This window comes from Cebus imitator, unplaced genomic scaffold (genome assembly GCF_001604975.1).
Source record: "Cebus imitator isolate Cc_AM_T3 unplaced genomic scaffold, Cebus_imitator-1.0 Scaffold279, whole genome shotgun sequence".
Taxonomy (NCBI): Eukaryota; Metazoa; Chordata; class Mammalia; order Primates; family Cebidae; genus Cebus; species Cebus imitator.
The window spans coordinates 3,665,654-3,681,119 of NW_016107594.1; the positions used below are offsets into that span (position 1 = coordinate 3,665,654).

Below are 15,466 nucleotides of genomic sequence, written 5' to 3' on the forward strand. Positions count from 1 at the left end.
AAAAAAAAAAAAAAAGCCTTCTGAACAATTTGTTGATTCAATGTCATGAGAATAAACATGTCTGCCTATTAGTTAAAGCGGACGTTCAGAGTTTCTATAAACGTATTTCTGCATAGAGTTTCAAGCCAAGTGGCCGCCAGCACAGGCTCAGTGGCGCTTGTCTCCTTAATCGGGATCTTCCTTAAAGAAAACGCAGAATAGCCCTTTAAAAACCCCTGGGAACAGAGCCCCTCACCACTGCACCACGGGTGTGGGAAATCCTTGCACGGTAAAGCAGAGCTTCACAGACATCCTCTCCCAGACAGTGTGGGACCGCAGCCGCACCAGGATCTCAGGAGCCCTGCTTATCCGCTCTTCAAACGAGTGCCTCTCCCAGGCCAGCTTGTCCTTCACCTGCCCCGAGAAGCAAGGATTGTCAGGTTTTCAGGCAGAGAGCCACACTCTGCCCGCGGCCACTCAGGCACCACACAGCCAAGCTAAGATCCGTTCCACGCGCCCCAGGGACCCAGCCACCCAGAGACCCTCCTACCATCTGCTGAATGGCGTATTCGTCCAGCTTGTCGCGGGCCTGGGAGCGTGCCAGGTGGACATTCTCCTCCATGTGGGCCAGCTCGCTGAGAAAACGCTGTCGCTTGGCCTCGCCATAGGCGGCCACCAGGGATTGGTACCTGCAGGAGCCAAGAAGCAGACTCATTTTCAGGAATCGCAGAGAAAACCACGTGAGCCCTGAAGGTTGGAAAGAGCAGCCCGTCCCCTCCCCTGGGCCTTCCTTAAGTATGTGCCAGAAGAAAACAAGAGAAATGCTACTTCTGCTCATTTGTATCTCTCTTCCTTTGACGAGTATGTTTTGGTGTGTGAATGCCATGCATGATGGAGTTGTAAAGAAGAACAGGTACATGATTTATTAACAAAAAATACAGGAGCCACACGCCCCCAACTTTCTTTCACCACTGAGAGTGCACAATTGCAGCCGCTTGGAGGCCTTAAGTGATGCTTTGGAGAATTGCTGTAAGCACAAAAGACAACAGGTACCCACACCCACTGAGAGAGTCAGGAAGTTAATCAGAGTCTCTTAAAAACGGACATATGGTTACTCACCTTCGTGTGCACAAAAACTCACATGCAGCAGGTGCTCAGTAAACACCCGGCCACTCAGGGAATCAGGGAACCTTTCTGGATTTACAAAACAAAGGCCTTGGTGCTTTCAGAGGTCTGAGATTCAGCACAGTTAGGTGCTGCTGCGCTGGAGGTGCTTTTGACATCAGTTCCATGATTTGAAAATTTAGGAAAATAGTGAGCTCCCATGTGTGAGTTTTCCTCTGCAGGGCAGTAAATAAAAACCATTTGTTTTCCTGGGAAGGAGACAGTTTCTGAGTGATTTTAAGATGGAATTAAAGTCTTCTGAATTTAAAAAATACAGATAAGAAATGTCCGAATGCTAAAAATAATAGCAATAATAATAAAGGATTAAATAAAGGATTCAGCATCTTCACTCCGTAGAAACTGAGAAATGTTCACATCCCTCATGGCTCCCATGCCATCTTGTGAACCCCACAAATCGCACCCCAACACGGGTAGGCGCGGGCTGCCTCCATGCTCCATGCTCTGAGATGCTCTGGAACTCGGCAGCAGCTCTTCCAGCCCCATCTCCCACCCTCACCATTGCCTTCCCAAGGTCCCGTGGAAATTAGGATGCTCGCTCTTCTGCTGCCCTCTTGCATTCTGTCCCACTCGTGGGAAAAGTCTCGCTGTCACCCCTTTCAAGCAACATTCTGTCCTTCCTCAAGCCCCTCCAATGCCATGTCTCCCGTGGAACCATTCCTCATCCTCCTCCCCCTGCTTTGAACCCCAGACCTCTGTTTATTTCTCTTATGGCCTTTATGGTCATCCTTTGCATACATTTTATCCTTTCCAGAAGAAAGGACTGGCTACTTCTTACCTCTGCATTCCCCAGACTCAGTACACAGAAGATGCCTAATGAATACTCAGTAGTCCAAGTCAGGCCGGGAAAGGTTCCTTCCCGGGTGGCAGGGACGGGAAGCTGCAGAGCCGGCCTGAGAAGGAGGTGGCAGAGGGAAAGGTGGCCACGCAGGGGCACTGCTTGTGACATCATGTGAGCTACCAATAGCTGCTCGGCCAGGCCTCATCGAACAGAAAGTCCCAGTGTCGGAACTGGAGGGGACTGTGGCATCACTGCTGCCCAGAGACGTGGGGAGTGCGGTGGGAGAGCTGCTGTGGGTTGGTGGTGAGGCCTGTCCCAGGTCCAGGGTGCAGGGCCTCTGTCCGAGGGCCTTCCCCAATCCCACACAGCTATGATGGGCCAGTGCCTCCCCAGCAGCCAATAAGAGTAAGGCCTGGTGTTAGGCGTTTGGGAAGTTCGTGTCCAGAATTGCAGAAAACTCTGCAGCCTCTTTGACAGAAATGAGGCAGGAGGAACCACAACATATAACCATGCAAGGAATGATGATTGACCTCCTTAGGAACCCAGGCTCTCAGCCTGCACCTCCCTGTCCTGCTCCCGGTCAGACACACTGCCTTTCCTGCAGTGTTTAGGAAACCGTCTCTTCGGGCCTCAGCCGTTCTGCACGCCCACTGCCTAGGACAGATTTCTCCCAACTCCTAACGGGCTGGCATCTGGTCCTCCTGTTTTCAGCACCAGGGTCTCTCCCTCAGAGACTCTTTCCGGAGGCCCCTCAAATCACAGCCCCCCCAGTCTGGTTCATGCTTTCTCATCCTCCCCTTGCAGAGCTCGTGCCACTGCTGTACGCACGTGTGTGCGTTGAATGACACGAGCCCTGCCCTGTGACTTTGAATCCCACTCAAGTGGGAAAATGCCCACTTGGTTCCCCCAGTATCCAGGTGCCAGAAGGAGTCCTAGGAATACGTGTTCAAGGAATGAGCGCAGACGTCACATGGCCTCAGAGGTCCCACAGGGAACAAGCCTTCTGACTGGGAGTGAATCCCACTGAATTGCAGGGACCCAGAAGACAAAGCCTGGTCGGTGCCACTCAGTGCTGTGATGAGCTCAAAGGATCAGACATCCTCTCTTGTTGCTGTTTACATTTCTATGGGCTCTTTATGTTTAAGAGAGCCACAGCTAAATCTTAAGTCAAAAGCTCCACCATCCCCTAACCCTGTATGATTCAGAATAACTATTTGGTCTGGAATTCCTCCCACATCTAGCCCCAAGTCAGGACATTGAGGAAATATTCCTGCCATTGGTGATCAGTTGACTGTGACGCCAGCTCAAACGCACAGAGTAACGTCATCTGTCTTGCACTGACTGTAAATGACTAGCCCTGGGACAGGCGGCTTGCAAGAGTAGGCCCGTTTTTCACCCAGGACTGAAGGAAGACGTCTGAGGGATGTTTCCGATGGGTCATATCTTCCAGGAGGATGTGTTGAGTGCCTTCAATGCACTGATGTCTCTTCAGTATTTATTTTACACAGGGACATCAGCTGTAACTCACATCAGTGAGCCCACAATTTCATCTTTTGCAAAGGACCAACTTGTCCGGTGCATTAAATTAATATCCACCCTGAGAGGTGAGGGATAAATACATGTAGGCGATGACACTTGCAGCCGGTGAGAGTGGTGAATTCCAATACAGGCTGGAATCGATGGAGCTGCTCATGTCACTCAGCACAGGCCTCGCTCGTCCCTCCAGGTCCTTCTGCACGACGGTAATAGACCAGGCTTCACAATAAATCTCAATTCGTGCTTGTCCAACTCATTGAGATCCCAACGAGTGTGTTTACTTTTAAAGGAGGGAAGAACTGACTTCAAAAAGATCTTCCCCATGGAAGTCATGCACGTGGTTGGGAGAATACAACGCTGTGGGGCTGCTGACGATGGTCTCACGGACAGCGTGAGGTGTGGGCTCACACAGCTGGGACAGTCCCTGGCCTTGGCCCCCGCCTCTACTACGTACAAGAGACTGGAATTTAACGTGAGCATCCGAGGTGCAGTGAGAACACAGCCCATCACCAGTTACTCAAGCCTCTTCTCTGAGTGAAATTTGGTATTGTAAGAGCGTAGCCCAGCGTGTTTTAGTACAATTTCCAACAGCCAAGGCTGTCATGAAAGTCATTGCTATGGAAACCATGTGAATCACAGTAAGCCGCTCCCTGACCGTTCAAGTTACCACTTTACCAGGGGGGGAGATTGAGCGGTAGGAAGTTTATGCAATATGTTCAGGGTCCCATCAATGTCTAAATGATAAAAATAAAATGGTAAGCTCAAGTGTTCTATGGTAGCCCCCCAAAACTTGACTATAGGTAGAAGAACCCTTTCAAAAGTAATCCAATGCATAAAAATCCGGAGTGTCTGAACATCTACGTTTCAAAGAGATTCTTTCACAAAAGAAATCTTCACTTTACACTAGAACTTATTTAAGTGGCAAAATTATCCTATGACATTTAAACATAGTTAAAATGTTTTAAAATAAAGGTTAATCTTCTTGGCTATACATTGTTTATATTCGACAGATTACTTCATCATTCTGAAACTTTTAAAATGAAGCATGTTTCCTCAAATCTCATTTTTCCTTCGAGTTTCAAGTGCTTTGGAGATAGAAAATTCCCAGGAGTCGTAGGGAGATGAGGAGAAAACAAAGCAGGTATAAAACAAAGCCATTCATTTCGTCCTTAAAAGATCAAAGTAATGTCACCACCTGTTTCTCCGTCATCTGGAAATAATTTTAAGACTGGCATTTTTATTAATCCGCCCCGTTCCTACGACATCCATGAGCTGCCTCTGTTGAAATGTAAAGCATGACAATTTATAGAATGCCTTCCCAACTCTTTAGCTTCCACATGACAACTGTTTAAAACCCTGGCTCCCACTTCGGAAGATGACCTTGCTTGAATCTGCAACCCTTCACGGCTGTTCCTGCATAGCTGCAAAGGTTGCAAGTGGAAATTCAGAATTAATCTCACGTGGCCAGGTCTTGATATTTTCAAGTGTGCTTATCCCGCTTTGTGTGGAAAGGGGCTGAGCTCGGCTTCGAAGCCACAGGCCCCGGAGCTCTCAGCCCGGCTGTGACGTGTGTGAAACATGGAACCCTGCGGAGTGTCATGAGCACTCTGGACAGCAACGCTCTCTTCTGCAAAATGGTGGGAAGCTCGTGCCCAGTGGTTTTCTTGTTTGGATTAATTGAGATAATGGTGGTAAAGAGAAGCAGGTGATGGGGAAACAGCAGCAGTCTCCCTCTCGCCGCAGACCCAGGCTGTGTCCTCGGCCTTCTCTCTCAGCTAAGGTCGCTCTTCCCTCCCTGCCCCACTGTCCCGCCCCTGCGACCCCACGCAGGGCACCAGCAGAGTCGGGGAAGCCATGCGCTCACCTGTTTCTGCTCTCCCGCTCCTCCTCTTCCTGCGTGCTTATCCGCTTCGCACAGATGCTGCAGGTGGTTCTTCCCAGGGACGTCTGGCTGGAGGCTCTCTCCGAGGAGGACTGCTGAGTCAGGGACTTCTGGGAAGACGTCTGGGTGGAAGCTCGCCTTCAGAAACAGGGACACCATTAGGAGACCCACACGCAGGCACAGTCGAAAATTTATCTTGACACGCATCACTTTCTCTCTACACGCCCCAAACCACACATACACACAGAGCACACACACACACACACACACACACAGGCCTACGAGAGGCATGCACTACACACAGAGGCACACATGCACACACCCACACATGTGTACATGCACACACATGCACACATACGCACGTACAGTGCACACATACGCGTGTGTACTCAAATAAATGCATGAATGCAGAGACAGAGCTGCCCGCAGGGACATGCCTGCCCACCAGCGCGCGCGCACACACACACACACACACACACACTCGTGTGCACACAGAAACGCACCTACACACGTGCACGTGCACCTGCACAGAGGCACACCCAAGCCCATGTCCCTGTGTGTCCACACCCACATGACCGCACACACCCGTCCTGGGTGCTTTCTCCCTGAGCTCACTGTGGCTGGTGCCAGCTCCCCTCAGAGCCAGCCAGTGCCGGCCACAGTCCTTCTGGCTCCACGCCAGGATTATATATATCTTAAGGGATTTGAGACTCTCCAAGGCTGCTGGGAGGGGCTGCAAATGTTTGGCTTTGTTTGGTACGAGGGATAGCAACTAAATAAAAGTAGCCTAAGCGTTTCTAAATATAGGGTGTGGGTGACATGAGGCAGGCACCTGGGCTGCAGAATGCCTGCCCGCGTTCCCTCCCACTCTTCGCCACAGCCTTCCAATCAGCCCATGACAATTGCAGATTTGCTGCCACACAAACAGCATCCACGGGGGCATGTACTGCCGTCCCGGACCTCCGAGAAGGCAGCCCCAGGGGCAGCCATTCGTTGGCTTTGGCACATCCATGATTGATGTAGCAAAATCACTAACATCACCTCCCATTCCATCGTTACTTTGCCACCCATTCACTTCTCTCCTACCGACAGCCTTTCCCACTAGTTTCAATCTCATTGCTCTTTATTTTTGGTGGCTTTTTAGATCCTAGTTCTGGAAGGCATGTGATGAGCAGTAAATTCAATGAGCTTATACAAAGGACTTCCTGCCTCCCCACCTCAACCAGGAGCTCAGAGCTGGGCCAGCAGGACCTGCCAGGACATGGCCCCAGCTCCACGCAGTGCTGCTCCATAGCAGGACCTAAGCACAGGAGATGCTGCCACCCCTGCTATCTGACTCCCTGCAAACCAGGGCCTCCCAGGGTTGACGGAACTGGAAAGGCCTGTAAATGTCAGACCCTCAGCTGTGCGGGCCTCATCGGCGAATGTCTGCTTACTTTTTTGACGCATATTCGTCCAGCAGGTAGCGTGTTTGAATATTGCGATAGGACTGGTCCAAGTGCCTGTGTCTCTTCTGGTAGAAGGGGACGGCCACAAGGGACATCTTGGCGTGCTCCTACAAAGAGTCAAACACGGCACTGAGCTCCCTCAAAAGCATCGTGGGCCCTCTGCAATTTCTGCATCATTCCAAAGGGGAAAATGAACTCCAGCTAACGAAACCCACGTGGGAAGGGAAAAAAATGAAAGATTACGTAGGCAGAAAGCATCTTAGACCAGCAGTCAGGAAGCTTATTAACTTGCCAGGGACTCAACTTCATTTTCTGTTTTCTTCCATAACAGTTGGAAGATTGGGCTGAGTGTTTCATTTAACTGTGAAGTCAGCAAGTATTCCTAGAACCACTGGTGTGTTCACGGCAAAGCTCAAAGCAAGGTGAGTGGGAAGGACAAAAATAATTAACGCAGATTAGAAAAGTAAACAAACACTTAGAATACAAGAGAAGGCCCAATAAGAGCCAAGAGCCGGGGAGATAAAAGGTGTCCTGGGAACCGCAGGAGCAGAGGACAGCCGAGCAGCCCACGAGGCAGATGACATTTGAGAGGAGCCGTGGCGGACAAGCGGGACTGCGAGGCGGAAGTGGGAAAGGAGGGCAGCCCATGAGCAAATGTCAGGGCAGAGAGTCCAGGATGGTGGGACACTTGCAGGGGATGTGACCAGAAATCACTCTGGAAAGACGCAGCCACATGTGGAGGTGGCCAGTGTCTGCCTGGGGAGCCAGGAGTTGGCCATCATGCAAAGGCGTCATGGAAAAAGTGCCTGGCTGGAGGTGCCCCCTGGACTCTGGCGTCTGAAGTCTCACTGGTTACGTAGACAAGCGTGGCAGGAGGTGAGCGGGAAAGGGAGGACTGAGCCTGGCCTCAAACTTCGGGGATGTGGGGAGATTCGAACATGTGGAGGAAATTCTCCCCAAACAATAAATAATGGAGCTCCATCCTTTCCTCTGGGATCTCGCAGCATGACAGGTATTAGACATGGCAATTTGTTGCATGCGTTCACCCAAAATACATAAAACACAAACATGCTGAGTTACTTGATCATCTCTACAAAGTTACATAGGGACCGTATTCCTCAATCTTCACAGTCATTAATTTCCCAAACAAGGTGCAAAAGGACTCCCAACTTGGGCTCAATTTTTGTCTTTTCTTTTTAAATGAGGAGAATCTGTCCTGATTTAAAGAGGGAACTCCTCAGCAGCGTCCCAGGGCACAGCCCCAGGGGTGCTTCCCACATCCCGGAACACGGGACTGAAACTTGGGCGGAAAACGGCAAAGGGCCACTCAGAGATGAGCTTGTCGTTGTTCAGATCTCCAGGGTATGTGCCAGAAAACCAACCACAACACATAAACTTCCGCAAGGACACTTATGACCTCTTTCCTCTGAACTCTGCGCTCTCGTAGAATCACAGTACAGTGGAACGTGGAAGGATCCCTGGGGATTATGCAAACTCCAATTCTACAGGGACGAAAACAGGACACAAGGGCCAGAAGGGGAAATTCCTTGTCGAAGAGGCTGCCCCTGCCCCAAGGGCATCAACTACTGATTCCAGGCCTTTTACACGCTGTCACACTGTCTCAATATTGCCTCTTAAAACCCAACTAGTCAGCCAACCACCACTACCCTTGGAGGGCCCAGCTGTGTTTTAGAGTGCGCCAGTATGCATTCGGCCCCCAGGATATGCCAGAACATTGCACCTGATGGAACGCAATAAAAGCACATCTCCTCCACCCGCCCCGATACTGAAGGCAGCATCACAGTGAAGACGGTGGGTGCCCGGGTTTTGACGTCTGGTAGACCTGGGATCAAATTCTGGCTGCAGCACTCTGACGAGGCCTGGGTTGGCTTCCAGCTCCTCTAGCCCTGATGTTCCATATTGAATCTGCGTCACACCTGGCACTGCCCCGGCACCAAGTAACAACGACCAAACCGGTCACTGGACCTGACATACTGCTGCCGTTATTGCAGGTCAGGAATTCTGCAGAGAGGAAAAGGTATCTGACAAAATCTGTGTGTTGTTTTACTATTTGAAATTCTCCCCAGCTGCATCTCAGTGGGATTTTCCAATGAGTTAATCAAGGTGGGTCTTCAATAAACGCTTCCTGCTTATAAGCCCATTTACTCTCTCTGGATTTCACCAGCAGGATGCTGGGAAGAGCTCACCGAGCTGAAGCTGGACCAAGGTTGGGGAACACATTTCAGCTTCAGTCCAGTTTCCTTTCCAAGGTTCTTCTGGGACTGACCTGACAAATACCAGGCAATCACTCCAGCAGACCCATGAACAATCCCCAGCACCTGCTGTGACACCAGGAGGTCACATCTCATCACAATATTTACTTATATTTATGCTGAGTTAAACTTCAGATGTGTTTATATTTCTTGGCAAAGGGAAGAGTCAAATATGACCTATTAGGTCAAAGGAGAGAATGAGCTACACTGAAAAAAGAGAATGTGCTGGATGGAATTCATCCTCCTTAGTCCTAAGATCTGGAACAATGTGAAATGGCTCACGTCTTTATAGCCCACGGACTAGCTACCCTTCAACCAGTCTGGGACGTCCCATCCAACATGTGCGCACAAGCAGCACCACATGTATCACTGACTTGCCGCCCGGCCTGTGGCCTGGAAGTCTTCCAACACTTCATGTGCGAGGGCTGCACTTTGTGGTGCTTAGCGAGGCAGAGCTGGATCAAGTGCACACACTTCCTGCTCTCCTCACTCCCACTGTACCTGACGGTGGAGGGCTCCCTGAGGTGACTGTGGATGTGGGTAATAGGGCACTTTGCTACTTTTATCCCCACGTGCTTTCCCTGCTCACTTCATGCTCAGAACCATCAAAATCAGGAGGTGTCAGAGGCTCTGCAAAAGCCGTCACCCTCAGTTCCTTCCACAAGCATGGGGTCACCTGCCCTGCACCAGCCAAGCCTGAATCAGAACCCTTGGATTTCAGCAATGGAAACAGCTTAGAGCTCCTGGCTCGGAAGAGCAGCAACCTCAAGTCTTCTGTGCACGTGACTTCCAGTGCCGATGTGCCATCAATTCCACTTTTACCAATCTCATGCCCAACCCAGAAAACAAGCGGGATGACATGCCCAGCCTAACACCCTGAATGTGTGCCCCTCCGCAATCTCTTCACTCCTCTGCAGACTGCCTACGTTAGAACTTCCCCAGCGTCCCTGACCCAGCCTGAGCCACCGCCTTCTGTCCTGGCTGGGTGTGATGATGTCTTTGGAAGCAAATCCCCACTGGCTCAGCACGTGCTGGGTGGCTGCAGCTCTGGTGGCAGGGAACCCTGGACAGAACTTACCCAAATGCACCCTAGAGGTCCAGCGTCCCTTATCCAAAATGCTTGGACCAGAAGTCTTTCCAGTTTCTGATTTATTTTTCAGACTGTGAAGTATTTGCATTTATGCTTACTTTGGATTTGAGCAACTCAAATCTAAAAATCTGAAATCTGAGATGTTCCCATGAACATTTCCTTTGAGAGTCACACCAGCACTCAGAAAGTTTCAGAATTTAGAGCATTCTGGATTTCTGATCAGATTTGAAATGACCAGCCTGTACTATCTATGACAATATCAAGAAAATGCAGCACCTGGGCCAATCGGCACCTCAGCGTCCCTCCACCATCTAGGTAGAAAGCTACTTTCCTTTTTAAGGAGCTGTCTCAGACATGTGTTCAATACCCCCTACACACACCAGAGGAAAAAAGGGAGAGAGAGAGAGAGAGAGAGAGAGAGAGAAAATACAGCCTTTCCTTGCAGGGCAGTTTCTGATGTGAGTCCACTGGGGCTCAGGGGCACTGGGAGGCTGGGACTCCAGCAGGGACCCTGCTGACCTTGAGCTCAGGGGCCTTGGCCCACTCTGCTGTAAAACCGGGGTGCTGAGCAAGGTGGCAGCTAACACTCCCCCAGCTCAGACAGCCTGTGTGTAAATAATCCTGGAGCCAAGCTGTGCTGTTAGCACGGACCGTCCCCAGGGAAATATGACTCGCCTGCGTTACCAGTAGGGCCACGGCCGAACCCAGGTGCCAGCCGGGTCTCCTGACGGCATCCAGCCCACTTTCCACCACAGCCCAGCCCCCCAGCCACTCCCGGAACGCTCCTGACACGTTTAGGGATCATGACACCAGGATGAAACGTGCCCGGCCTCAAGTGCAGGGGACTGTGCATCCGATCGCCCTGTCCGAATCCCTTCCTGCGAGGAATCTGTGGAACCCATTTTTCATGTCACCAGGATGGGTTTTAATTTGCGAAAATGTTTGGAGTACAAAACCTTGACTTCCACTTAATGAAGGAAGTTGTTTGTACAGTTTAAAATGTCAAAGTCAACAAATATACCAAATTAAAGCATGTCTAGAGGCGAAATGGACTCTTGGACACACACTGTCGGCCTGTGCCCCACGTGGCTAAGCCCTTGGTCCCAAGACAGGTTTTAGCTTGGGACTTGGTTTATTAAACGATGCCTTAAATTATCTTTGTTGTGCGCTTTCTTTGAGTCCTGTTTTACTTCTACTTAGTAAGAAAGGAAGGTGAAATGCAGAACTGGAAAACGCCAGGTGTCCCCAGCGACGGCAAACCCCTTCCTTCCGTGTCACCTCCAGTGCCTTCACGCGCCACCCCCCAGCCCCACTGTCTTTCTCCAGCAGGCTCGGTTTCAAGAGCACACCCTGAGAAGGCACAGCCTCTATCAGCAGAAGGGAGCTGAAAAAGTCTCCAGTGTCACAACGCACCCAACAGCACAAAGAAGAAAACAGCCACCGATAAGAACACTGTCATTTTCAGGAAAAACTTCAAAGTCCTGACAAGGACTGTTCTCTTTCCTATACCCTGGATAATCCCATCTGGGTCTAAGCTGAGTGACCGTCAACTCTTTTCCTTAAGAAAATATCCAGTTTTATTATTTCACACCTGCACAAGTCAGCCCTCTCCTCGGGGGAGGCTTTCATTTCTGAGAATCTCATGAAAATTGCAGACATCAATTCATTAACTGCCACGCTGAGACCAGGGTTAAGACCCAAAGCACATGCTTCAAGGGTGCTGAGCAGCACTTAGCAAAGGCCACAGCTGCAGGAAATAAAATAGCAGTTGAGCATAAAATCTCGCCAAAGAAATACAGAGCCCAGCACAAATCGCTGTTTTCCAAGGTGAAGGATGTGTGCAATGGGCGATGGGGTGCACTGGCCCTCTCTTCTCGACTCTGAGGTAGAGCTACTTAGAAAACTTGAGTCCAACCAGCTTCTGCAGAAGTTACCAGTGCTCCCCACAAAGCCACAAATTAGAAAAGGAAAGAAGAGAAAGACACTTACTCAGAAAGGAAAATCACAAGAAGGAGAGGAGCCCGGGCCTCTGGCTCAGCAAGCCACCCACGCTGCAGCTGAGGAGGGCAGAGAGCCTGTGCCTCCCTCCCTTTAAGGCCTGAGGAGCTGCTATATATAGACGCAGGGGCCTGCCTCTCCCACATTGATACCCACATCATAAATCACCAGCCTGACCTCAGGAGGAAAAACTTCTTATTCAAACCGAGGGCGGGGGAAGTCACAATTCAAAAGTAGAAAGTGTCCCTTCTGAGCCCCAAAGTGCACTTCCCCAGGAAACCCGGCGTGACCCTTCAGCCCCTGAGCCAGCGAGAGAGGGCAGGGCACTGACCTCCCCCACTCCTCCCTGCAACTCTCCTCCACGAGTTCTAATCTCGAGGTGTGAATTCTCAGACATATCTTCAATCCTTTGGACCTACAGGTTCCCTGGCACATTAACTGATGCTCCCGAAGCAGTCTTTAATAATGACTTGGATTTCAGGAAGCACTTGTGCCGTTCACAGGCCTGGACGCTGGAGTTCAGGTGCACAAACCCATGGGTCTGTGTGAGTGTGTGTGTATGTGTCCGGTCTTCACTTGATTGTATCTAGGGCTATTTTAGCAAGAACTGCCTACCCGAAGGAGGAGCGGTGCCTAGTTGGCAAGTTGGGGCTTATTTATAGCCATTAGTGCAGATGTACACCGTGTCCACACCACTGGGATCGCTGCAGGGTGTCTGTCGTTTTGCACAGCATGTGTCCAAATATAAATAGCACACAACTGGCACGGTCCTGGACTGCAGCCTGGTCAGGAGGCGGGGCCTTGAGGGGACATCTCCATCTGAGGACCGGGAGGGCCACACTCCGGCTGCGCCTCGCCGCTGGGGCTGAGGACTTCAGCCCGCTGCCCCACCCACGGTGCCCTGCTCCCCAGCTCTAAAGCACACGGAATAACAACTTTCTTGCAAGTTTGTAGTGGAAATTAGAGAAACTATTATATGAGAATTGCCTAGGAGCCTTAAGAAGCTCCACGGCATCTGGGGCACAGCCGAGACCGAGCGAGCAGGTGGATGGAGGCGAAGATCAGATGCTAGAAAGATGTGAGCACAGCCTCCAGTCGGGCCTCGGAGTGCCCTGGACGCTGTATTGGGAGGCACGTGTTTCTGTCTTCTTCCCCTTCGTATTCCAATGGCCAAACATTTAATTTAATCAGTGTTTGTTGAGTGATTTCTTAGTCTATTCAGGCTGCTTTAACAAAATACCTTAGTCTATGTGGCTTATAAAACACAGGATTTTCTTTCTCACAGTTCTGAGGGCTGGAAGTCCAAGGTCCGGGTACTAGCAGGCGCTGTCTGGCGAGGGCCTTCCTCGTTCTGGAAAGGCGCGGTCCCTGTGTCCTTGCTGGGTCGAGGGGCAGGGCCGCTCTTGGGGCCTCTGTGTGAGGACACTGATCCCACTCGGGAGGTTCCACCTCCATGGCCTTGTCACCTGCCAAAGGCCCACCTCCTCACACCATCATTTTGGGGGTTAGAGTATTAACCCATGTATTTGGGGGTGCAAACATCGAAACCAGAGCAAGCGGTGTTTCCTTCGAATTTATCAGCATCTCCTTCCCTAGGGAATCTAGTTCTCAGGGACCTGAGGGGCCTGCATTTGAGCCCCTCTGCCCTCCTGCCTCTGAGTGGCTGACACGGGAGGGAAGTGATGGTGCCCCACCCCTTCAGGTGGCATCTCAGTCCTCTGGGTCCCAGTCCTGGCATCTCAGGAGGGGACAGTCTCACCCAAGGAGGAGCCTCTCTGAGAGAAAGAAAGCCTCAAAGGAGGATGGCTCACCTCAAAAAGGCTTTGCGGTGGCAGCCACAGCATAGAGGGGAAGGGCAGGTGCGGCCTCCACGCCCTCCCACAGCACAGGGGGAAGGGGCGGGTGTGACCCTCCACGCCCTCCCACAGCACAGGGGGAAGGGGCGGGTGTGACCCTCCAGGCTCTCCCACAGCACAGAGGGGAAGGGCGGGTGTGACCCTCCATGCCCTCCCACAGCACAGAGGGGAAGGGGCGGGTGTGACCCTCCACGCCCTCCCACAGCACAGAGGGGAAGAGCAGGTGTGACCCTCCACGCTCTCCCACAGCACAGAGGGGAAGGGGCGGGTGTGACCCTCCAGGCTCTCCCACAGCACAGAGGGGAAGGGCGGGTGTGGCCCTCCACGCCCTCCCACAGCACAGAGGGGAAGGGCAGGTGTGGCCCTCCACGCCCTCCCACAGCACAGAGGGGAAGGGAGGGTGTGGCCCTCCACGTCCTCCCACAGCACAGAGGGGAAGGGAGGGTGTGGCCCTCCACGCCCTCCCATAGCACAGAGGGGAAGAGCAGGTGGTCGCCCTCCATGCTCTCCCAAACCAGAGGGCGATGAGGCAGATAATTCCCCACAGAGCACGTGTCGCGAGCTGCAGAGGGGAGAATCAGCACTGCCTCTCATTCCCAAACCCTGAAAACCTGGTATCAGGAAACAGGCCCACTTGAAACAAGAGCGTTTTGTTCCTTCTTTTTTTTTTTTTTTAACGGAGTCTCGCTCCGTTGCCAAGACTGGAGTGCAGTGGCAACCTCCACCTCCGGGGTTCAGGCAATCCTCCCACCTCAGCCTCCCAAGTAGCTGGGATTACAAGTGTGTCCCACGTGCCCAGCTAACTTTTTTTTTTTTTTTAACTAGAGACAGGGTTTCACCATATTAATGAGCAGACTGCTCTCAAACTCCTGGCCTCAAGTGACCCGCCCATCTCAGCCTCCCAAAGTGCTGGGATTACAAGCGTGAGCCACCACACCCAGCCCTGTTCCTGTTCTCTGTCATTAGAATGTCTTTCTTCCTAGTTATGCTAGTGCAGGTCTGTATTTAGAATTTAACCCTGAAGAAAATCACAACCACTTAGATGAATTAACTGCAATGTTTAAATGTGAACCTTCTGAAAATGTTGATTGTGAGGGTAACCTTGTTTAGAGAAATAAAATTGTCACCTTGTTAATTTCCAAGAAGTTCAATAGATGTCTCTTGGAGGCCGTGCTGATTCCGTTAATTGATGCAATGGGTCGCTGACATTCGAGGAAGCGTCTTCCTTCTAGTATTTCACTGTAAGTCAGTCAAACCCGTGTCCACACAAGGCAGCGGCTCAGTAGTGAGGAATCCTTTATCGACGTGAATTAGCACAAACTCACAATGTTTCCAGCATTTCTGAACCATTTTCTAGGAAAGTAGAAAAATAAATGCTTATGTTTCCTTAGCTTCTTTTTCCTTTTCTGCATAACTCTGACTGTATTTTACACTCCCTAGT

At 51.1% G+C, this 15,466-nt stretch overlaps 1 protein-coding gene across 1 annotated transcript in view; it reads right to left on the minus strand.

Annotated features, from left to right (window-relative positions):
* Positions 1-12,275, minus strand: part of MYOM2 (myomesin 2) — a 99,715-nt gene extending 87,440 nt beyond the window's left edge. Inside the window, exons 1-5 of the mRNA XM_037728722.1 lie at positions 12,157-12,275; positions 6,797-6,915; positions 5,343-5,498; positions 530-668; positions 235-393 (exon numbers count right to left, since the gene is read on the minus strand). Of these exons, the coding sequence (XP_037584650.1) occupies positions 235-393; positions 530-668; positions 5,343-5,498; positions 6,797-6,903 (561 nt within the window). The 5' untranslated portion in view covers positions 6,904-6,915; positions 12,157-12,275. The remainder of the gene's footprint in view (positions 1-234; positions 394-529; positions 669-5,342; positions 5,499-6,796; positions 6,916-12,156) is intronic.
* Positions 12,276-15,466: the final 3,191 nt, after the last annotated feature.